The 24,923-nt window shown below is 41.2% G+C and overlaps 1 protein-coding gene across 2 annotated transcripts in view; it reads left to right on the forward strand.

The window, feature by feature from the left end:
* eif2ak3 (eukaryotic translation initiation factor 2-alpha kinase 3) overlaps positions 1-24,923 on the forward strand; it is a 43,497-nt gene that overhangs the window by 11,043 nt on the left and 7,531 nt on the right. Inside the window, exons 2-18 of one of the 2 annotated variants that reach the window (XM_086152449.1) lie at positions 1,984-2,113; positions 12,235-12,423; positions 13,522-13,652; positions 13,734-14,001; positions 14,532-14,697; positions 14,798-14,923; positions 15,875-15,997; positions 16,861-17,090; positions 17,851-17,963; positions 19,490-19,612; positions 19,908-20,057; positions 21,119-21,677; positions 22,343-22,516; positions 23,144-23,317; positions 23,763-23,786; positions 23,887-23,961; positions 24,599-24,661. In XM_086152449.1, coding sequence (XP_086008575.1) covers positions 1,984-2,113; positions 12,235-12,423; positions 13,522-13,652; positions 13,734-14,001; positions 14,532-14,697; positions 14,798-14,923; positions 15,875-15,997; positions 16,861-17,090; positions 17,851-17,963; positions 19,490-19,612; positions 19,908-20,057; positions 21,119-21,677; positions 22,343-22,516; positions 23,144-23,317; positions 23,763-23,786; positions 23,887-23,961; positions 24,599-24,661 — 2,818 coding nt within the window. Of the gene's footprint in view, positions 1-1,983; positions 2,114-12,234; positions 12,424-13,521; positions 13,653-13,733; positions 14,002-14,531; positions 14,698-14,797; positions 14,924-15,874; positions 15,998-16,860; positions 17,091-17,850; positions 17,964-19,489; positions 19,613-19,907; positions 20,058-21,118; positions 21,678-22,342; positions 22,517-23,143; positions 23,318-23,762; positions 23,787-23,859; positions 23,962-24,598; positions 24,662-24,923 lie in introns of both variants that reach the window. The other variant, XM_086152439.1, reaches the window with a different exon arrangement.

Below are 24,923 nucleotides of genomic sequence, written 5' to 3' on the forward strand. Positions count from 1 at the left end.
TGAAAAATCAATTAGGAAAGAATTGTCAAACTTTGTTAAATGATTCATGCCTGGAATCCAGGATGTAGATGGTCACATTATGTAGCACAATTTTTCCAATATTAAGAAGAAATAAAGAAGAAAAGTATCACTGTTAGATGATACAAAACCTCCTTGAGGGTTTCTTGGGGTTGCCTTTTTTTTTTGCTAACGCTGATCGTCAGAACAAAGCCTAGACTAATTAGAGATTAGAAACCCATGGTGTCTTAATGGAAGACAGCTTTTGTCAACACATTAAACATTTATTTACATGTAAATGAGCCTAATTTTATGGCAGTAATAACAGCTTTTAGTCTGTGAAAAGTCATGTTAAAAAAAAAAAAAAATCCCCAGTGTGCTTTTACAATCGCCGCCACCATCTGCTCCGGTGTGTTCTCTCTGTACTCCTCCTCTGCAGAAATCTCTTAGGGAAGAAAATTTCTCAAAAGTCTTTGAATGTACGGTTTTGTCAGATGCAAACCAACATTGTTGTTTTTTCATAGAAACAAGGAACAGAAATTTTCAGGTCAAAAGTTTAATGAAGCCTAGCGCAACTGCTGGTGATTGAATCACTCAGAGGAGTTTTTGATATTGTTCATGGTATTTTTGTCATTAATACTTTTTATTTATCACTTTTGTTGTCATTTTTGCAGTCGCTGTTGGGTTGCCAATTCTCTTACGTTTAAATTGATTTATTTATTGTTGATGGGGGTTCATTCCATCAGGATTGTTTGCTTCTGATGGCTTTTTTGTTGAGTTCTTGGCTTTCTAGATACATTCTTGCTCATTTTGGCAATCTTGAGTGGGTCTACTGATTTTCAGTGAAAATCCTAATGTTAGAAATCAAGTGAATTTGCCCATGAGAATTAAACATTGTGGAACTAATGTGATGTTTGTGTCAGGTTCTTCACATTTATCGTGCCATTTTTATCTCTTAATTGCTATAGTGTTTTGATTTATTCAAACAAATTCAATAGATTTTTTTTTTGGCGGGAATCACCCTGTGACCCTCTGCAATCGAATTAGTGTTCTCTCTCTCAAGGTATATCTTGATAATAATACAAAAAACAGTTTTTGTGCAACGTTTGCTCAGGTTGGGCTTCAGGTGCGTTGCGATCTTAAATCAACAGCCGGGCCCAATCAGCTGACGGAGGTGGGAGTCACAGTGCAGGTAGCTGCAGCTGAAGGTCACCTTGCTTCCCAAACAAGACTAATGAAAGGCAACATCTGCTGCAGCACCGCCTATCATTTATATTCTCTGCCCTTTAGTGGCTTCTCTGTGACGGCACAGGGCTAAAAATCCCTGTGTGGGGTGTCTTTGCTTGGAAGATGCACCGCCACCTTTGTTGTCAGCTTAATGTTGATGCTGACACCCAGTGGGGTCATCAGGACACTGGAACACGAATATTGAATAGTTTTACTTTATAATAAGAAAAATGAATCATCATGCAAATTTCATTATTGTCTCCATCTTTAACTGACCTGCAGCAAACACTTTCACTCAGTAACGAATTGTTGACTGGATGAATTATAACAGTATTATCGCTGAAGTAAAATATATGGAAATTAACAGCGCAGCATTGGTTTCTTATACGGGAACACACACTTCACTGTGAGTGGGTCACTTCCTTGCTGCTCCTGCATAGTCAAATACTGTGTGGATTGACTGCTTCTGGATTTAAGACAAGAAACGGGAGGGCAATTCATCTATAAACATTGCCTTGTACTGGCAAATTTAGCTCTTGACTAAGGATCGCTTCCTCACTGCATCCCTTTTGTTGAAAAACTGATTTCTAGATCTGTTTTATCCTTTTTTTGGTTGCACTGACTAAATGGATTAATACTTGCCTAATCTCTCACCACATAGGAAAAGCATCAAAGTACTCATCCTTTTAACAACCTGACTGTCCCAGGGTTTACAACCAAAATTCTTGACTCGCCTGCGTGTTTGTACTTCATTCACAGGTCTCTTGTGATCATCAGCACCTTGGACGGGCGAATCTCTGCTCTGGATCCTCACAATCATGGCAGGAAGCAGTGGGACCTGGATGTGGGCTCAGGGTGCCTGGTGTCATCCAGCCTCAGCAAACCTGAGGTACGTCCTCGACGCAGTCTTAGAAAGATTGACCCACTAAGGGAGAATGCACACATTAAGACGGTTTTTGCAATAAAAGTAGACTTAATACCTCATTCTATCAATATAATCACCAAATTAAAATCGTAAAAATGCCACCTACTCCATCTTCCTCATTAAATATATATGGCTATGCAAATGCTTTTTTTTTCCCATTTCAAGTGTTGTATTACTACAAATGAGATTACCCCTGTTTCAATTGATGTCTGAGCATCAGAGGCTTCAAGTGTCTAATACTGGACCTGGACCAGGACCAGGTTTAAAAGATTTGTGAAGTCACAAAACAGGGTCTGAGCAACAGAACAATGATTATCAAATATTGTTGGACTATGATTTTAGTGTTTTTGTTTTTGTATTTTTATTGTGAAAATTTAGACTTCAAGAAGAAAAAAAAAACTAGTAACAACCCTCAAAATTATTCACAAGGACTCAGAAACTACTTGAAAAACAGCTTGAATCATCCAACTGTAGGAACATGGAAAAAAAAAACACACTTTTGACCAGAGGGGGTGTTAAATAAAACATAAAATGTGATCCTCCTCATTGATAAACAGAAATCATAGCGAGTTAATTGTAACCTAGTCCAACAGAAATTGCTCAGTAGATTAAAACTGGTTTCAAGAAAGAGAACTCTATTAGCAGCCAGGACATTTGCGTCAGGCCCCAGGGATGTGACCACTTGGTCGTTCTTACTTTAGAACCTCCTCCGCCCATTGTGACCTTCCCCACTCTAGACCATAAGACCAGCGGTGGAACCCACTGAACCCAGCGCCGTCGCCCAAGCGTTGGTGTCGCTTACATTTAATGCATGTAAACAACGGCAGACATACTTCACACCCCCGCTGAATCTGAGAGTAGCTTTTTCGCCTGGAGGATTAGCCTCTTTGTTCGCTTCGGAGGTTTACAAATATGAAAGCACCAAGACCCTGTCTGTTCACACACATATATTTATACATGAACAGAAGCTCACAACCGCCTACGTGGACTTAGTGAAAGTGTAGCTCAGAGCAGGACCAGAGCTCACACTGGAGACTCTCTTGTCTGTGATGTGGACTCACTCTGTGTGAGTTTGGCCTCAGGGGGAACTTGGGATGCTAACAAGGGTCTGGGAGGGCTGCTGAGATCAGTCAGCGGTCTACTGATGGTTCTTTTAGTCCCACAAAACAACGAAAGCATCCAGAAACAGTTAATCTATTCTGCATATTACTAGGTCGGCGCTTGGTAGTTGTTTTTTTTTTGTTTGTTTGTTATGGGGTTTTTTTTGGGGGGGGGTTAGATTTACAGGCGCCCCTGTAGATTGCGGAGATGCTTTGAAGGAACAACTGAGCCGCATTTGAGTAATTACAGCAGTATTTGTTAGGTCATTTTTCTTCGAGAGCTCCTCTTGATTTCGTGGACGCCTTCAAAACAGTGTTGGTTCAGACTGGGCATATTTTAAAGGATTTACATCTATTATTAAAAAGTTTATCTCACTGTTTTTGCCCCCCCTCAAAAAAATAAAAACAAACATGTCTTCATGTCTTTGTCGGCAGCCGACTGTCAGGGTGTTTTTCTCTGTTTAATTACACTTTAGTGAATTTGTTTGATAGTGCATTCACTAAGATTCTTTGAACTTCTAGCCTGCCCTCAGTCATTGGCAGCACTTAGTCATTAACATACAAACGAACACAACAGGTCTTTGCTAGCGGCTATTTGACAGTTTAACTAGCTTATCAAAAAATGCTTGGCATCACATGGAGTTCAAGATGCCAAACTCTCGATAACCAACACTGCAGATTTTCTACTACTGCTTGAATATAGTCTTTTGTTGTTTGACTCCTTGGATCCAAAATTACACGACTTGCAGGAGATGCAGTAAATGTTGCTTTGAAACAAGTGTCAACTGGCATCGAGAGCCAAAACAGCCCTGGCGAAACGTTTATTTCCCGTTTAGTGATTGAACTAAATGGTACTTGAGGATCTGTATGGGAAACATGAAAAGTGTTTCACGGAAGTCCCAGCAGCAGAAATGAGTGATCGACAAAGCTATAATAAGAAGGAATGAAGCGATCACTTAAACGAGCCGCTGACGATAGAAACAAAACAAGGAAAAAGCTTGCCAACATCTCCGTGGCTATGTTGAGAATTGCTGTGTTTGGGGTTCTTCGAAGATTCGAATCAGAATTATACGAGCCCTTTTGTTTTCCCTTTGTTATCCTCAGAGGTTATGATCTGGAAAAGCCCCAAAGGGCCCTAGAAGCAACGCGACTGCCTCTGTCGGGACTGAAGTTTGACCTTGAACATAAAGCAAAACCTCGCTAAATCTGGCAACGCTGGCAACATCTGTAATTTTCTTTTACATTGCCAGGTGTAGGATAGAAAGGATCGGCAAAAGCAAAAACCCTTTTTTATTTAGCCTTTAAAAATGTATTTAAAATGATGACTGGTTTGAGAACTGATATTTTGGAGAAAGATTTTTCTTACACTCAGAGATTCTGGTGTAGTGATGGGATTTGTCAAGTTTTTATTTGTTGCAATAAAAGGTCGAGGGTGAGATTCAATATTCTAACTTGAATTACTTTGATTGTAAGATCACATGTATCATGTTTTTTTTTCTGCTTATTGATATTGACTATTGCAAATTAGCTTTTTTCTTAGCAAAATCCCTTTGCTGTTTTCAAAATTGTGAAAAGAAAAATGTCATGGGTGCATTGGCAGCTAGCTTTTTAGAAACCGCACATCTTTTCAGGGGACTATAATTGTGAAATTGCCACAAGTAGAGACCCACCACACACACAAAAAAAATACAAGAAAACAAGTAGGCTAACCCCTTAAAACCTGGAAAAAATATACATGAAGGTCATCCATAAATCAGTCAACAATCTCAAAAAACTACAGAATTCTATCTCTCTCAGGACTCATTCCTGTCATAGGTGTTATATTGTTTGTGTGTCTTATATGCCGGGCTTACATCTACCGATTCTTAAGGTTCACGACTAAAAACTGAAAGCCGGAAGAAAATTATAGATGTTTTACTCCCCTCTCGATCACTCAGTGTAAGGGGGTAATCTGAGTTGTTTTAGATCAGTCTTTGCGAAGTCATGGGCTTACGACAATATGAAACATGTTTGTTTTTTTATGCAAGTCTTTCAGTCTTTATGGTGACGTCGCACAATCATCAACAAATAGATGAACTCTAACAAAACTGGAAACAGGAAACCTGAGAGACAAACAATTACCAGAGCGGTACTGGCAGCAGAGACAGTATTTTTGTGCGGTATGGGTTAAGTGGAACCAGGAAGGACGTCCCTATCAGCATGGACTGTCTAGAAAGAGAAGCGGATGGTGGAGCTTTGGAGCTTGTACAATGCCAACTCTCCGATGTGGAGAAGGAAAAAGCAATGGACTGAAATAGAAGAATTTCTGAAAATGACCCGTGAAAATATGGTATGGTGAGCTAAAATTGATGAAAGAATGTTGTGAGATAACAGTTTTACACAAGTCCTCCAAATCTTTGAAAATCTTCTAACCTTGGACTCATTGGTAGTTCAGGACATTTTTTTTAGTGGAAGCAGTTTTCAATTCCCATATCGTCAGCCTCTTAAAATAATTGCCTAAGTCTTTTTTCTACAAAAATGTTTTTTTGGCCTAAATCATCTCATCATGATGCTGACCACCTCTGGCAAAATTGCCTACATCCTCAGTTAAACAGATTGTGCCATTCTACCCCTTTAGTAGAAATTGCCTATGTCAAGAGGAATTGCCTATGTTAAATGGCTCAGTTTTTTGTGTTTCCTGAAAAATCTGAAAAAATGACTCAGGCGATTATTTTAAGAGGGTGGTGATATGGAATCACTGGTGAAGCTGCTTCACACCTGCATGTCTTTTCTGCTTTTCTTTAATTTTTTGACGCCATGTCGGAGAACCCCAAATGTGAACAGAACTGACCTGGAAAACGTCAGGGAACTCATTGAGAATGGAGTGTGGGACATACAAACTGAAGACGATGCAAAACAGAAGTGTTTATAAAAACAAACTAAACAACACAAACTAGCCTTTTTGTGAATCTTCTAATCCAAAGGTCTAATCCTAACCTTCTGTCTTGGTTGCAGAAACACAAAAATATGCCCCGTTACCTTGAAGAAACGTTTATTTTCTAATTTCCGTAGCACACAAAAAAGCAAACATACCTGACGTATAAACCTAACAGAAATGTCAATTTCATGGAACTGTTTTGTCAGCTCTCATCTCTTCTTGGCTAGAATAAAGACTTTTTCTTCTCCCAAAAGAAAGATATTTCTACGGAACACATCAATCTGAAGTGAATTGCTCCCTTTGCTCATGCCTTTGCTCTGTTTCTTCTTTTCCGGTCTGTCAATTGAATTTTCCTATTGCGCGATCAATAAAGTCCAAGTTATCTCATCAAAGACTTCAATGATGGACACTTTTACGACCTTCCTGTCGTGTGGCATCGACCTCCGGTGTCTCACACAGGATGCTGTGTGTGTGCACGTCCGTGTGTCAGACCCTCACTCCTTCACCTGTTAGTTTTCATTGCGCTGGCGAAGCATGAAGAAGGGTAGGCACCGTCAGCTGTGAACCCGGTGACTCTCTGTGACGACACTTTGTTATGATCCGCACACTTAAAACGAGTTCACGTGCTGCGTTGCCCGCCCTGCCCTCAGTAACCTGGAATGCCTGTCTGCGGTGTGCACATGTGTATGTTGTTGGTGAGGATGCTGCCGCTGCCCCCCTCCAACATTGCATCGGTGCTCACACAGACACCAGTCTGCTCAGTGATTAGAGGCGGCAGAAGGGGGGGGTTTGGGTGCAGCCGTGCCATTGGCTGGCCCCGACATGCTGGGGAGGAAGCAGCCAGTCACCTGCTGTGTGTGTGTGTGTGTGTGTGTGTGTGTGTGTGTGTGTGTGTGTGTGTGTGTGTGTCTTTTTTTTTTTTGGGTGCAGTGAGGGACAGTAGAGCCATAAACCGCTCGGTCTGCAGAAAAGAGCCATCACTTCAAGAGTTGCTTGAGTGTGTTTGAGGAAGTTAATGTGAAATGAGTCATGAGGCGTTATTTGTGTGTGTGTGTGTGTGTGTGCGTGTGTGTGTGCGCGCGCGCTGGGGGCTAAAGGACTAATAAGGCTGCTTGTATGTGTGTGTGTGGGGGGTTGATTAGGGAGGTGAGGTAATGCCTCAGACCAGATGATGTCATCACATAGACCATACGCAGTCACATACCCCTGCTGAGCAGCATGAACGGATGAATGAGAGAATCCTCCCAGTGACGATTGATCACCTCCCAGTGACTAATGTGACAGGCAATATGTCTCCCAGACTGCTGAAGGAAATGGAAATGAACAGGTCGCCATATTTGACAGGAGGTCAATACCTTTTTTTTTTTTGGGGGGGGTTGTTTCTTTGTGTGTGTGTGTGTGTGTGTGTGCGCGCGCACACACAGCAATATACAAAGGTTCACTGCTGAGCTCTATGTCATTCTCCAGATTGTGGTACAACAGTCAAACCTTGGTGTGTATTGCACTTATTCTTTACATTTAATATAACAATAGCAGTCCAAATTATTATTTATTACCGTAGTTAGGCTGTGATGTTATATTTTGTTCCTTTTTATATACATTATTATGATATATTCAGATGTGGTTCACAGTCTGAGGCGTCTTACTGAATTCATTAAAAAAACGTGACACGGGTAAATTCACAAATTCACAATATGATGTCCACAGAAAAAGTAGCTTAAAATTGTAATAAAAAAACAAGTAGTCAAAAAGATGATTTCTACCTCTTTTCATGCATTTCAGACATCGATGGTACATTTGCTAAACATGACCAAGAATGGTAGAAAAACTGAGCAGATATACCCTCAATATAAGGGAGGGCTTGCTTTTTAAAGGTGTAATAAGGCTCATCCTCGTGTATGTTTGCCATGAGAGTGTACACACCCAAGTTGATATTTGGAATTCATATGAATGTATGATCCCCCTTATTATTTACATGCCTTTAAATGTAATTTTTAGGGCATTATCATACGCATCTCTGTGTGATCCCACATATCCCCCCCCCCCCAGCCCTTCTCCTTTGCCTTTTAGATGAGCAGCAGCCTTGAGGGTCCACAGTGACACATAACAGGACACTGTTTGACTAAATCTCTGGAGCATCCACAACAACTGCAAACACACCATGACCCCTGCCCCCTGCTGCCATACTTCCCAGGGGCACAACACGATGAAATAATTACAGACATTCAGTGATCACTATGTCAGCTCCATTAAGCCAGCAGAACTTCTTTCCTCCCCTTCATAACAACATTACAAAATATTTTGAATAATTAATAGGCGCAGGACAGGCTTATCAAAAATGAACAAGAAGGAGAGTACGAGCAATGAAAAATCAATTGTTTTTTTTATTTTAAAAAAACAAAAGAAAGAAATGAGAGGTGGACAGGTTCTTTTTCTTGCATCTGGGCTTGGACACAGTGGTAGAGAAACAAAAACCAGCCCTGTGTGAGTTTGGCGAGCTTTCTTCTCTTTTCATTCATTTTTAATACTCAGCGGTGCAAGTATAGATATATATTTGATGTATTTATATTTAATGTCGTCCTGTGATACCTCATTGTGGATTTTTTAGATTCAAGCGTGATAAAACCTACTTCTGCTGTGTTTATCCAGATTGACTTTTTTTATTAGTACATTTTTTTTTCCATGACATGCATATATTGTTAAACAGTATTTTCTTTAAATTCCCCAAATGTACTTAAAAAAACGAAAACAAATACAATAAGATATGAGCAAAAATGATTTAAATCTATCCAAAAGTTATCTTAAAATGTATGGGGTTTATATTGATATATTATGAGTATTTTTATAATGCGTTTTAAGAATTTGTCTTGAAATTTGATATAAACTTAAACTGAAAGAAAAACAAAAACTTAGCTTGACAACTGATTACCGGCAAATCAGCCACCGTTTGAAGTAGGAACAAAAGAAAACGTACTTTTCCACTGACTGAAATTATATATTCAGAAGATTGGATCAGTGATTTTTGTGTCAGTTTCCATTGACACGTTTTAACACCTGCTTTGGTCTTAAAGCTTTTGTGCTTAAATTCCAAACATTTTAAGCCCCTTCCTCTTAAAATGTAAAGGAAGACATGCATAAACAATGACCATTTGAATCCCATCCTGAAAGCAGGACAAGATACAGGAGTGGGGGTGGGCTGCATTGGCTTCTTCAATTATCAGCCTGCAATTTGCTTTCATGTTTGTTTTTCTATATTTGTAAAAGCTGCATATCAAACGCCAGCATGTCCTTAACCTACATGGTGCTTTCTGTTTGTTTTTCTCTGATACTTTCCAGCTGCTTTCAGACCATCCGGAATAAATACAAACAAGTTGACAGTCAGCTTTTACAGCTAAATGTCCGGCTACTTTTCTCACAGGCTTCATTGCCATTCCGATTTTCTCCTGGTCTTGAAATCTATGAACTAGATGGGGGGTCAACAATACATCCTCACAAGTGCAATGTTCAATATATTCGGCTGCCCTGGAGGAATAGATTTTACTGAATACTTTACTGAACAGAGTCAGCTGAATAATTAAAAAAAATATATATAAAATGTGTAAGATTGACATCTGGGTCTCTGGGCAGTCAGAGCAGAGATCAGCGGGTTTAAGAGATGGGAAGGGGGTGAGGGGCCGCTGACCAGGTGTCCAGGGCAAGTCAGATCAGGGAGTCGGATTAGAGCGTCAGCAGCTTCATGCTCCATGACTCATCCTGGATCATCCTGGAGTCTGAGAACTTTTTCTCCGCTGTAAACCCATTTCCACCCCCTACCCAGCCATACCAGCGTGGTGTGATATGATGGTCAGGTCGTTAGCCCACCCCACCCCATTCCCTTCCCCTCTCTGTTCACTTGCTAAATATATCCCCCTCCTCTTATCTTGTCTGCCCCCTCAACCCCCCCCCTCGGAGAAATGACATCACCTTTGTTCATGGCCGTGCTCCCTAGTAAATCATTCTGCCACTATTCGCCACCCGCTGGCACTTTTTTTTCGTTGGTAATTTGCCGCAAAATTTTTGCTCTCACTCCTCACAGGATCTCTAAAGTTTGCTATAGCATCTAGTTTCATAAGTCACAGGTGAGGGCCAGGGGGGTGAGGGGTGGCATTTGGAGTGCACAACAATCCAAAAGCAGCCCCAAATCTGTCCTTTCAGTCAAAGGAGTTCCTGTAATTTAAAAAAAACAAAAAATTATTGGTCTTATTTATATTCCTTTTTATTTTTTTAACATGGAAAAATAACCCCAGTTTTCACAATCCCATTTGGAAAATGTACTGTATCAGCCACAAAACATGATGATTGGGAAAGTTCACAGTTCTTTATTTTTACTGCCCTTCCTTTTTTGTATTTCTAAATTTGGGCTGATTTTTAGATGCAAATAGACTGTATATTTCAAATTTTATTTCCAATATTTGTAATTATTTTTGCTTAATTTCATGGTAATTAAAAGAGAAGTCATTTTTTCTTCTATGAACTGAATTTTTAAAATAACCCTAAAAGTCTTACATTTCATCAGATATTGATGGTTGGACATGAGAATTGTGGGTCACAGACTTTTTAGAATTATCCATCCACTGTATGAGAATGTTGTCAACAGATGTATGTCTTTCTTTTTCCAACGGGATAGAAATATTTAATTAGCCAAAGAACCCGACATCACAGAATGCGTCTGTTGGTGAACCAGTCTGCCAAAATCTCACCTTCCAATGCAAATAGATTTTGTGTTGTCAGTGACATCAGCCAATCATGATTAAAGTGCTTAAAACACACACACACACACACACACACACACACACACACACACACACACACACACACACATCCACACATACATACACAATTGTCCTCTTGCCTTCTGTTGAGATAAAGCTGTAAGAGGTTCTATTTGGATTAAAGTTTTTACAGTGATGTCATCCTGGCTGGCCTCCTACAGTGAGACCCGAATCACTCTCTCCCTCACAACACACACACACACACACATACACACACACACACACACACACACACACACACACACACACACACACACACACACACAGATATCCAGGTTAATTACTCAGGCTCCTAGTTGTGTAATGGTCCTGAGCAGGCAAATTGAGTCCAAGTGTGCGGAGGCAGAGGCTGCTGGAGTATGTGTGTGCGTGTGCGCATGTGTGCGTGCGTGCGTGTGTGCGTGCATGCGCTTCAAACTACAGTCACGTTCTGCTTGTGTTTGAACTTAAGTCAGAACTGAAACAATTGTTTTTTTTTGTTTGTTTGTTTTGTTTTTTTTTTTCCCCTGAAACTATGATGGATACTGCAAGAGGGTTGAGTATTAAAAGCCGTTGCATCAGACGGAAGTAATGGAATTCAGAATTGATTATTTTGTCAAGGGGAGTAATTTGTCGGGGTGCCACTGCCGACACCGAGTATTAATGAGATTGTGCAGTTTATGCAGCACTGGCAGTGGGGCATGTTCAGCAGGAGGATCCGCTGTGCGCAGAAGCATTATGTTTTGTTTTTTTTTATTCAAGATGGACAATCATTTACAGGATATACAATATTAATAGATAAATAGGGCCATTCCATCAAATGAATTGCAGTTTAAATGCACATTTTTATGTACTTATGTTGATATATTCATATTTTTAGATATATTTTACACGTTGTTGTGTTTTTTTTTGTTTTTGATTTAATGGGAAACTGCCCATTAAGTCCTCAAACTATTTTGTAAACATACCTGAGATTTTGCATAACTTTAATCATTATCGTTTTTAAACATAGGGTAAGAGTTGTACGATTAAGACAATTAGTGCTGTCTGGCCTTTGAGAGTCAAATCTTGTCATGTGACTGTTAGTTAGACCAAAAAAGAAATGAAAAGGATCTCTAAGTGAGGCGAGAACCTGTTGCCCGTGATAAAGGTCATCTAGCAGGAAGAAGAATCCTGCACATATGATGGAAAATCTACATTTCCAATATGATTTACAGGTATAGTAGTGTGTTAAAGTACGTGATCATGGGTTTCTCACTGATATCTCTGCCTCTGCAGGGGTTCGGTAACAAGATAGTCATCCCGTCATTGGACGGCGCCCTGTTCCAGTGGAACCGCGAGAGCATGGAAGCAGTGCCTTTCAGTGTGGATTCGCTGCTGGAGTCGTCCTACCGCATTGGGGAGGACACAGTCCTGGTCGGGGGGAAATCCCTCACCACCTATGGACTGGGGGCCTACAGCGGCAAGGTCAGTGCACAGACACAATACTTTGTGTATACCAGCAGTCTGTGTATCAGCAATGGTCCAAGATGGTGTATCGTCACATTTTCTCTCATATTTTGTGAAAGGATTAGTTCCTTCTCTACTGTCAGGCTTCTTCTAGGCAATGGTTGGCTTATTTGTATTTTTATCACCTTGACTATTAATATTTAGTTAAATGAATCACTCTCTTGCGGGGTATATCCATGTTGCACTGAAAAGTACAGCAATACCTCAACTTACAAGTTTAATTTGTTCTGTGACCGAGCTCGTAACTCAAACTGCTCTAATATCAAACTAAATTTCCCAATTGAAATAGGATTAATCTGTTCCAGACCCGGAGTTTTGTCACGTTTTTAAATAAGAAAAATTGACTTTATAAATTAAAAATAATATCTAAAAAATTATAATACATAATTAAAAAGAATGTAAAGATATAATGACATGCTGGTAGAGAAGGAGGTTGGGTTCATTTCGTGCTCAATCACTGACATGCTACACACTTCATGTTGCCATGTATTGCTAAATTTAACTTGCACACTATACTTATTTTTTCCACTCCACTTAATTAAGCAGTGGAGTGAATATCGGTTCTCTTTAAACTGATCAAACCTTCCCCAACTTACTATGACTGACTCCTCTGACGCTTCATTCGTTGACATTCCTGTAGTCCTCTGCACCAAATCCCCGTAGATTTTACGTGCCTTCTTACAGATGATGCTCGTAGTCGCAGTATCTCACCAGCAACAATGTTTTCATGTCCACATAAATAACCTGCAAACCTCGCTCATGTTTTTGATGATTTTTGCTGGGCTACCGAGTGGTGGGGATGGTGTCTGTTTTTTTTTTTTTTTTTAACGCACCCCCATGAACAGTGGCGCCAATGTCAGTGTCAAACACTCACGCCACTCGTCAGATCTTGGCTAGTATCGCAAAGCAAAAAATTCACTGAGCGATGATTGGTGTCTCCAAAAATTCAAAAGTTGAAGCACTTGTTAGTCAAGGTTCTTCTGTATAATGACCCTCATGACACTGAATGTGTTCTGACGGTTCCGCCCTCATGAACATGCCGGTTTGCTTCTACAGCTACGCTACATCTGCTCAGCTGTGGGTTGCAGCCGCTGGGGGGAGGAGGAGTTGGAAGCGGAGGATGTGCTCCTGCTGCAGAAAACTCAGAAGACCGTCCGAGCCATCAGGCCGCGGTCAGGAATGGAGAAGTAAGTGGGTCACCCGGCAGCAGGTTGTCTTTCCTCTGCTCGGTAATCGGTCGGTCACCAGTGTCTTTGCCTCTCCACCAGATGGAACTTCAGCGTGGGAAGCTTCGAGCTGAAGTTTGTTCCAGAGGCCCATTCGGGAATGAACTTCCTGGAAGGGGAGGGCACCAACGCCGAACCCTGGAGGGAGAGTCCACGCATCATCGCCGACGAACCGAAAGAGACGGAGCAAATGGATAGCAAGAACAAGCAGAACCAGAAGCTGGACCTGGTCATCAAAGTGTCCGTCCCCCATTGGAAGGTCATGGCTTTCAGCACCGAGCCCCACGGGCAGCTGGTCTGGGAGCGTCAGGTGACCAGGCCCATCATTCCTTTGTGGTTATCCTGAGAATATTTCAAGCGGGAAAATTCTGCTCATTTGGATATTCTGTGCATATTTCCTTTTTTCCCAAACCAATTCAGTTGGCTTTTTTGGAAATATGATATATTATGAAAAAAATATATCCAAGAAATTATCTTTAAAACTATCTTTAATTTAGCTTTAGGATACTTTAAAGTTGCCAAAAATGTATAAAGTAAGTGAGAGGGATTTCCTGAAAATCAAAAACCAATGTCTATTCAAATCAACCCTTGATTTACCCCAAATTAACATCAAATTTGCTATTTAAACAATATATTACCATATTATGAATAATTGCATAATATTATTGCCGTAAGAGTTAATTTATTTATTTATAGATCAGCTTATTTATGATGTTTCAGATGAGTTCATTTGTGTTGTGAATGATATACAGAAAATTGGGAAAATTGGTTTATTTTGTCCACTATTTCTAAAATTGTCCATACAATATTTCATCTTTTTATTAATGCTTTCGTTAACAGTTCTGCACACCCATCGCCTCCGCTTGGCTGGTCGTCGATGGCAAAGTCACACCGATCAGCCTGTTTGACGACACCACCTACAGCAGCCAATCAGAGACCGATGAGGAGGACGACGACGATGTTTCGGGGAAAGCCAAAGGAATGTCTGAGTCCAGTGTTTACCTCGGTAAGTTCTAATATGCGCTCCGGCCGCCAGGCAGGCCTGGCGTTGCCGCTTTACCTGCAGCCTCTGTGCAGTGGTTGATTGTTTTGTTTTTTGCCTGCAGGGATGTTTCAGGGACAGCTCTACCTCCAGTCCTCTGTGAGGATCACCGAAAAATTCCCTTCCAAAGCAATCGGCTCGGAGAAAGATATCATTCCTGTCCCAACTGTCAAGTGGAAGCCTCTGATCCGTGAGTTCCAAACCCAGCTGGGGCTTAAGCTACAAAAATCAATTTCAGGATGTTCATAATTCCCTTATACATTTCTGATAAACCTCACACTTTCTACTTGGGTGTTCCTTGTCCTTCTCCCGGTGACAGTCTCTATAAATCCATCAGTTTTTATAGAATGCTGCTTTTTGTCAGAATTTTGAATGATTTCTCGGACATTTACAGTAATTTTTTTTATAAAATATCATATAATTATATATAATATAATATCGTGACATTCATAAATTAATCACCAAAGTCAATTTTTCAACTTTTTTAGAAAATATCATCAACTGAGCCATGTGTTGAATCAGGACTTAATTTCAGCAAAAAGAAAATCATTCACGCAATTATTTTATGGAGGTGACAATATGTCACCTCCATAAATGCCTCCAATATGAACACCTCCAATATATCACCTATATTTTAATGGATTTTGTTGCTTGTTTTTTGGGCACCTTCTTGTGTATTTCAGGGGCATTTCTGGGTCACGTTGTAAATATTTATTAATTATTTTTTTGCTTAAATTTAGTGCATTTATTTTCTTGTTTTAAGGGGTAAGTCTTGTTAAATTATAGTTTATTGATTTTCAGTAGCATGAATTTAATGTTGGAGGGGAAAAAAAGGTATTTGCACAAAATTTGACCTGGATGTGAAAATTATGGATCACGGTCTATATTAAAAATTCTGGATGACATTGTCATAGTTAGATTGCACTTGTGATAACATATTAATAAATGCATGGACATTTGTACCAAAGTGACCTAACCCTTGTCTTGTTGGGACAAAAAGCTGGAGGTGTTTGGACGTCTGTTCCCCGTTGCTCAAAGGGCTTTATTCCCCTTGACGTGCATCAACCCTGAGACGATTACCCGGCATTGATCGGTCTTTTCAAGGAGTTCAGACAGCTCACTCATCTTGTCCTTGCCTCAGACTCCCCGTCCCGGACGCCAGCGCTGGTTGGCTCGGACGAGTTCGACAAGTGTCTGAACAACGACAAGTTTTCCCACGACGAGTACAGCAACGGAGCACTGTCCATTCTTCAGTATCCCTACGGTAGGAGTCGGCAGGGGGTCCGAATGGTGTTGGCCACAGGGTTTAGTGATCTGTCCTCTGTTCCCAATGTCTTGTGCCTTCTCAGATGAATCACCTCTCTGAGGTTTTGATTTGGGGTTTTCTTGCGCCTTTTTTTTTTTTTTTTTCTAAAATTTCTGTGCTTTTTTTTTCTCTGTTAATTTTAATTTAATTCTTGTATTCCTTTTGAAATCTTTGGTTATTCTATTGCTTTTTGGGAATTTCTTGAGAATGTCTGTTTGTTGGCTGATGGATTTTTCTGTGGCAAGTGATTAACACTTCTGCCTCGCAACAAGGTCTCTGGTTTGATCCCCATCTTTCTGTGTGAAGTTCGCATGTTCTCCCGTGTCTATATGGGTTTTCTCTGGGTTCCTCCCACAGTCCGAAACATGTAGTAGATTAACCTGAGACCCTAAATATTTTAGTCCATTCATGTCCCTCAAGTGTATATCGTCCAATATTCAGCCCTCCAATACTGTTCAGGTTTCTCATATGGCCCTTTTGGAAAAAAATGAATTGCCCACCCCTGGAGTAAATGGTTGTATGTCTCTATATTACTTATAAATTAGGGACTGCAGGATAAGTGGTATATAGAGTGAATAACTGAACAATGAATGAAGGATTTTTCAGGATTTTTTTTTTTAAAGTAAATACAGTGAGAGAGAAAGACTATTCTATTTTTTTTTTTTTTTTATACAACATCCTGTAGTTTGGAAGAGATCCTCTCATATTCATGTGTTTTTCTACTAATTTAAAAATAAATTCTAAATTTAGTTTTTTCTTCCACATTTCTTCCCAGATAATAGCTTAAGGTTTCTTCCCCTTCATCTCCTCCTCTCCCATAGACAATGGCTACTTCTTTCCCTACAACAAGCGTTACCGCGAGAAACGTGACAGCGCCGTCAGCCTGATCAACAGGAACAGTGGCAGGGCTGATAGTCGACGGGGGAAGGACCCGGTGCTGCTGCTGCCCTGGTGGAAAGAGATTCTCGGCACCATCATATTCTGCATTGCTGCCACCACCTATATTGTCTGCAAGTTTTTCCATCCCACTGCCCCCGTGGCCTACATAAGGGTAGGAGCACCCCGACACATTGTAACCACCAATATAGAAAATACATTTATTTACATTATTATTATTGCACTGTATTTAATTTTCTCAATAGAAAAGATATCTTGAATGAGTCAGATTTTTCATCATTGCTGGTGGATTTTTTTCTTTGTTTTTTCTTTTTTTTTTCTTTATTACACTAGTCAATTAATTGAGCTATCTATAAAATAGAAGGGAGTCATAATTAAAATTCAGTCAAAAAAATGACCCAGAAAACAAAAGAAAAAATAGAAGAAAAAAAGAAATTTAGAAATCCCCAAAATCATTCAAAATGAGAGAGCAAAAACAGGAAAAAAAATCTTTTGAATATGCAATTAATGAGCAAAAATTTGCTCAACCATCCCCACAATATACAGTATGTTCTCCAAAATTACCAAAGAAGTGCTTGAGCAATATAAATAAAATACATCAAGAATTATCAGTAACATGGTGTGAATCTTGGTAACTGCCTGAAATCCAGGAAAAACCACCTGCAAATTAGCAGGAAATTTATTGAAAAATTGACCAAAAACTGTGATTTTTTTTTTTTAATTTAGATACGCAGTTTGTAAAGCAGAATGTAAACAGATGGAAGACTGTGGTGGCATCTAGTGTTTTTTATCCAGATGACCTCCAACATATAACGGTCCTCACTGACAGAAGTGCAAAGTTCTTCAGTGACTAGCTCCGAACCATTTCAAGTCAATCACCGTCACCTCTCCCATCTGCTCCCCGCCCATGTCAGCAACGCAAAGAGTCGGAGACGCAGTGCCAGACGGACAGCAAGTTTGACCTTGAAGTTGTGGAATCCAAAGATGCGGTTTCCATGGAGACCCGCTCCAGCGATTACGTGTCCAGGTACACGAGCAGCTACAAAGCCGGCGCTTTTCTGTCAACTTGTTTGTTTGTTTGTGTGTTTGTTTGTTTGTTTTTTGTTTGTTTTTTTTTAAGTTGTGACTCGGGACATCTTGAAAATACAGCTCTGCTGTGCCTGCCGTATTAACACTCAGATTCCAGAGTAGCATGTGACACAACATCACTCAAGCTGTTGCTCCTGAGCAGGCACAGTTACTATGGTGACCACTGCTACTCCGGCCTGCCTTGATAGGACCAGGCAGAGCTGGGAGCTGTAGTTGTATTGCATGATTGGGTATCTCAGCTGTAGGCGATGTCATAAAAATGACCTTGCTGCTGCCGCACCCCACCCCCACCCCCACCCCTCTGCCCTGCCCATCTGCCACAAGCGAGTAGGGTCACTTTGCATCCCCGTCAGCACATTGTCAGACGTTTTCTTTTTCCCTGTTTTTTTGTATACCCCAAATAGAATTAGTAGTGGCTGATACTGACCCTTTGTAAGTTTTGATTGATGCATGTTTAGGCTGCGAGTAATGCGACCAGAGAAGGGATCTGATTAAACCCAACTTTTATCATATCAGCGCCCCGCCTTCCCCGCCACCCTCACTTGTTTCAAAGTCACCGCTGCTGCAACACAATCCCCCGCCACGATTTTCTCCAAATGAAAGCGGTGGCTGCCGCAGCAGCTGAGGCCAGCACGGGTCTAGTTTGTCACCCCACTGGAGGGTGTTGGGATCAGGAATGAAGTCCAGAATGCCGCCCCCACCCAACCCCACCCCACCTTAAATTTCAAGTTAAACATGTTCCAACTCCCCAAGGAGGTAGAGCATGGATACTGTGGCAGGGTGTGGGAGAGTGTCAGTAACAACGTGTACAGTTGTGTCCACAGTAAGTCCACTTCAATTTAAGCATTACCGTACAAAGAAACAAACTAAAATATGTAGATATTGATCCCATAATCTGCCCATGGAAATATAAACCGCCTTATATTGAATTAAGTTTGAATGTTTTTCCTGCCTTTTTGTTTTACAAGGGCAGATATTTTTCCATTTGGGGTTTCCAGTCAGGTGACAGCCTACCCTAAAATTAAGCCAAAAGTAAAGGGAATGTGTTGGAATGATAATCCACAAGACACAGAATCAGATGACACTTCTAAGAAAATTACAGCAAAGCATCTGGAAGTTGTTTGAAAAGAACATGAACATTTGCAAATATCAGGCTAAAGGAACAAGCTGAAGGTCTGTTAGCTTTAAATTACTAAAAAAAAAGTTCATAAGAAATAAGTGACATTTTACAGGATATTTTCTGTCTGATGAAATTTTAAATGGAGAAGCTCCTCTGTCATTTTGTCTTTAAGCTATGCTTAGATATACACAAACCTGTCTTGAGGTTTTTCTTTTTCTTACCCTGGAAAAGCTAATTCAACAAAACCTGCTATGAATCTTGGAACCAAACTACCTAATGGTCACTTCACACCGTGTCACTCGTGCACTTTCTCACTGTGCCCATTTTCACGTCCTTCCCACCAGGTACCTGACAGACTTTGAGCCGGTGCAGTGCCTTGGCCGTGGGGGCTTCGGCGTGGTGTTCGAAGCCCGCAACAAAGTGGATGACTGCAACTACGCCATCAAACGGATCCGCCTGCCCAACAGGTAGCCTTGACGTTTGCTTGCCATGGACGACTTCTCGCCAACTGGGTTGTCAACACAACTTCAGAGAAACCGCCCTTCTTGTGATGCATTAAACTCAGGGCTGACATTTAGGAAGTTTGAATTGACAAATGCAGAAGTTCAATTTATCGAGGGTTTTTATTAATTATAACAGAATTTAAAGCAGAATAAGTGATAGACTTTCATTTTGAAATTTCCAAAGGCTTCACAGTCTCATGAGGAATCGATCCTGGTTCCCTCTAAACTTGAGTTAAAACCCTGGATGACTGGATTTCAGGGAGCTGGCTCGGGAGAAGGTGATGCGGGAAGTGAAGGCCCTGGCCAAGCTGGAACATCAGGGAATTATCCGCTACTTCAACGCCTGGCAGGAGAGCCCCCCCGAGGGCTGGCAGGAAGAGATGGACCAGAGGTGGTTGAAAGACGCCAGGTAAGGAGGGTTGTGTTGAAACCTATCATCCTCCTCTCTCCAGGGGAGTTCGGCAGGCCAGACAGGTGTCTAGCTCTACTTCTTGGAAAAAAAAAACAATAACGGTACTTGTTGCTTGGAAGAGGTTTCTTTCTCCTAAAGTGCCTGTTGTATGCTGGGTTGTGTTGGGGGTTAGATAGTATACCCTTTTTTTTCACGGGGTTACGTTCCAAAAAGAACCCGTGATAGGCAAAATCCGTAAAGTAGAAACCTTTGATTTTTTTTTTACAATTATTATACAATTAAATACTCTATTATACATTGCTGCTGTCGTCCTTATGTTTTTTCTTTCCTCTTTAAGGAACGAACGGAAGATTCATTAATTCCGTAATGCTGACCTACAGCCGCATAGGTTTTACCTTCCCTTAATATGTCCAGAAGTTTAACTTTATCCACGATAGATAGCATCTCCCGCTGCCTGTTGGGCCCTGCTGCAGGTGCTTTTGTAAGTCCAGAGCGTTTTGTCAACATTATGGGTTTTAGAGAAACTCGAAATTGCAAGAGAATTTGCACGTACGTAATGTAAATTTGGCAAGCCGTTTTACGTATGTGTACATATTAAACTGCAACGTTATTGATGCACAGGTAGAGAAGAAGCGGAGTGTCTTCATAGCCAATCAGAATGCAGAACACAATGCACGATGCAAATCTGTGAAGTTGCGAAACCGTGAAAAGTAAACCGCGTTATAGCGAGGGATCACTGTATTGTGTTTTCATGTTATGATGCTGTAAACTGGGTGATGTCACGGTTCTATCTGTTTTTTAGTTGAATAAAAAAAAAATGAATATGTGGGCAACAACTCCACTTAAAATTAAGCAGTAACAAAATTGCCCAGAAATAATCAAGAAATTTTGTGTATAGATGTGTCTAGTACATTGTGTATATAAAGTCCAACACAATTACCAACAATCACAAATCTAAATACCAATTCAAATAAACTTCACACAAAATAGATTGAATTATAATATTGTTAAGAAACAATAACTTTAGGCAATAACCGCTCATCTTACTTCTCTTTCAGCACAACTGACTGGCCAATGAGCTTCCGTGACCACATGGAGGCGCTGTCGGTCAAAGTCCCTGTGTCCAGCGCAATTTCACCTGCCATCGGGCCTGGAGGAGACGCTCCGGAGACACCGATAGACGAGCAGGGGCTTCTGTCTAGCAGCACGGGAAGTGCCACCGGCTTCCACATCCACAGTGGCGACCTGTCTTTCCAGCCGCTGCCGGGCCACGACAGTCTGATGTCGGAGCGGGGCAGCCAGGCCGACCCCGACGCCTCGGACACACCCCACTCCTTTGAGCTCTGCTCCCCCCGCGGCCCCGGAGACTGCACCTCCTCCTCTTTTGACATCGTGTTTGAGGACTCGGGCTGTGACCGGGACGCCGATGCTGACACAGACTCCGCCTCTGTTTCCAATGCTCCCGACTTGCCGGTCGAAAAGTACACCTCATCTTCATCACACACGAGGCAATCAGGAAACACCCAGCCCCTCTCCTCCTCGCCTTTGCGGCCCACCTCCCTCGCCCTTGCTCTCCCCACAACTCCTTCGGTCCTGAGAGCCCAGCCTTCCCCAAAGGTGTGTCTCTCACTCCCTCAGGTGGATTATACCAGGGATTGTTTCCAAGAATCTGGGATATATAACGAGATTTTAACATTCACCACTCATATGCACATACTTTTATCAGTCTTTTAGTAGTCTTTTGTGTCTTCAACTTCTATTATCATGACTAGTCAATAATGCACTGCCAATGACTGTGCCAGTGTGGGTGTTTTCTTTTATTTCCGTTTCCTGTGACTTTATGTGGATCTTAGTTATCATTTTATTTTCTAATTCTAGACATTAATCAATATTTTGCTACAAATGTTATTTTCCATCCTCCTGTTCTTTCCTGAATTCTTAATTTATTTTATTAGTTTTTTGTTTTTTTTTAACAACTTCGTAAATAATTTATTTTCTGTAGTAAAATCATTGGACAATCGAACAGGTACTTGCAGGTGAGTTAATCAGAAACTTGGCAAAAATCATGAAGAAATTTGTCAGAAATTACCTGAAAATAATCAAGAGTTAAAGTAAAAATCATCAAAGAATTAGACAGAAAATCCCCAAAATATCATTTCAAGTCCATTCTAGAAACTATAAAAGAAAAGGCTATAAATATTAAGGAAGTCAGTGGTGCTGGCGCTGCAGCCTCCCCCTGTCCAGCCATGCTAACTGCACTGCTGCGTTTGCTGCCCTGGCAGGTGTACCTGTACATCCAGATGCAGCTGTGTCGGAAGGAAAATTTGAAGGACTGGATGGCCCAGCGCTGCCTCCCTGAGCAGCGGGAGCACAACCAGTGTCTGGACATCTTTGTCCAGATTGCAGAGGCCGTTGACTTTCTGCACAGCAAGGGCCTCATGCACCGCGACCTCAAGGTGAGCCAAGGCGTAACCAAAAAAAAAAAAAAAAGGGGGGGGGGCTATATGTGAGGGGAAAAAAAAAAAAATTTGAGGTTCATTCACAGACCTGGCTTCCAAGACTGGCATTTTGATCAAAAGGCCACATCACCATTTTGAAAATGAGACAATATGACAGGTCTTTAGCAAACTGTGGATCAGGGTACAGGTGAAACCCCCCAACACATTGAGGGAGCCAGTGCTAACACCAAAGGATGAGCTTGATCCTGTTTAACAAAGTGGTGCATTATTCCACATTAAATGTGAGGAATCTGCAGCCAAGTACAGACTGAAGGGGAATCCGAATGAGCCCCGAGGACAAGAAGTGTCCCAACATGGCAGAGGGAGCGCCTGGACAAGACCAACTGAACCATCCATTGGGATCACATCCGTACCCTGGGCCCAAGACGGCATGGTTGTGATGTAGTGAGGGAAGCAGCTCACATCTTAGAAACAAAAAGGAAGACCTTATTGTTGCATTCAATTATACATACATCACCATCGTGGTGAAATGCAACCACTACGTGTAACCCATCCTGGATGAACTGTGAGCAAAAGGGCGCCACTGGGTGACTTGAACTAATGGTGTGTCATCTGTCCCCCCAGCCCTCCAACATCTTCTTCACCATGGACGATGTAGTGAAGGTGGGCGACTTCGGGCTAGTGACAGCCATGGAGCAGGAGGAGGAGGAGCACGAGCAGAGCGCCCTGACGCCGATGCCGCTCCTGACCCGGCACACGGGCCAGGTTGGCACCAAGCTCTACATGAGCCCTGAACAGGTCAGGAGAAATGAATTTTCAGAAGTAAATAAGTTGTTCTATAAAAGTTATACGAATTCCCCTGCAACAAACAGGGTGTGTGTGTCAAAAATAATGATAAAAAAAATTATTGGAAAAATTTGCTTTTTGTTAAGGCCTTGAAAATCAAGAAAAAAATGCATTTCTCAGAAAGGAAGCTAGAAATGACACACAATTGTTCAAGAAATAGAAGAAATATGCAAGGAATGACCCCAATATCTGCAAGGAAATTATCTAAATATTTTACAGAAATCCTGGGAAAATCAGGGGGAAATTGCCTTGAATTATTCTGGAAATGATTGGGGGGAAAAGCTGAATGTTTTTAAATTAAGGTTTGCTTGCATGATATCAAAATCAGCATGACGGTCATTTGTAGGTTAGTCTTTACAGGTATGCAGATGTAAATGTTCTTATCATGTGTGTGTAGATACGACTGATTGTCCTACGTTTGGTAAGTGGATGAAATTGTTTTTGTGTGTGTGTATGTGTGTGTGTGTGTGTGTGTGTGTGTGTTTTCATGGCAGCTCTCTGGAAACTCCTACTCTCACAAGGTTGACATTTACTCTCTGGGCCTGATCCTGTTTGAGCTGCTTTATCCTTTCAGGACACAGATGGAAAGAGTGAGGGTGAGTCAGCACACACACACACACACACACACACACACACACACACACACACACACACACAACACACACTCTGGTCACACTGGTCAGGTAAGTTTAAAGTTTTCAGTGTAAGATTCCTCTGGGAGGAAAAAGACAGTGAGAAAGGGTAGATTATTAACTTTTTAAGGAAGATAAGCACTTATAACTTTATATTTTTCACCATCAATAACTTTTTTTAATTTAAACACAGTTGTTTGTGTTTATAGGTACAGACGTGTAAATATTTTTGCAACTGATTTCCTTTAAATCCAACTTCCCTTTCTCTCTTGGTCCTGTAATACGCTGGAGTTTGAGGGAAAATTCTAAATTTTTGTAAACAGTGAATGGTTTGATATCTCTTGGCCCTCTGAGCAGCTTTAGGGGGCTAGAGAATTAATAAATATACGAATAAACAGTCAAACCAGTCAATATTTTCCAGTAAATAGACAGTTGCTGGAGTGAATTCTGTAGTGTGATCTTGAAAGTATGTTAAACATCCAAACCTACACGTACACACAGACACCCAGCAGCCACTGTCAAGGTTGTCTTTGTCTACAACAAAGGGTGTGTTTAACAATGAGCGCCGCCTCCCTCTCAGGTATTTTCATCTTTCTTCCAGACGCTGATGGAGGTGAGATCTCTACGCTTCCCTGAGGTGTTCTCCAAAAACAATGTGCAGGAGGTGAGCCCCCCTCTGCCGCCATCAAGTGACCACAAGTATCAACTACACCTGAGCACAGGAAGGAAATTAAAAGACACACATTTTCAGAGTTTTGGCTCCAAATTTTGTGGATTTGGATAACATGTGGGCACACGTCTAATCCGGTCAGCTAATCCAGAATATTTCAATCCAGATTGGTTCGTGACCAAATAACCACCATGAGAAGTGATGTTTTTGTCCTTTTCTCCCAATGCACGAAAATAGGACACCATTTTTATTTAAT

This window comes from Fistularia commersonii, chromosome 1, assembly GCF_037954325.1.
Source record: "Fistularia commersonii isolate RoL2024-O1a breed Wild chromosome 1, RoL_Fcom_v1.0, whole genome shotgun sequence".
Taxonomy (NCBI): domain Eukaryota; kingdom Metazoa; phylum Chordata; class Actinopteri; order Syngnathiformes; family Fistulariidae; genus Fistularia; species Fistularia commersonii.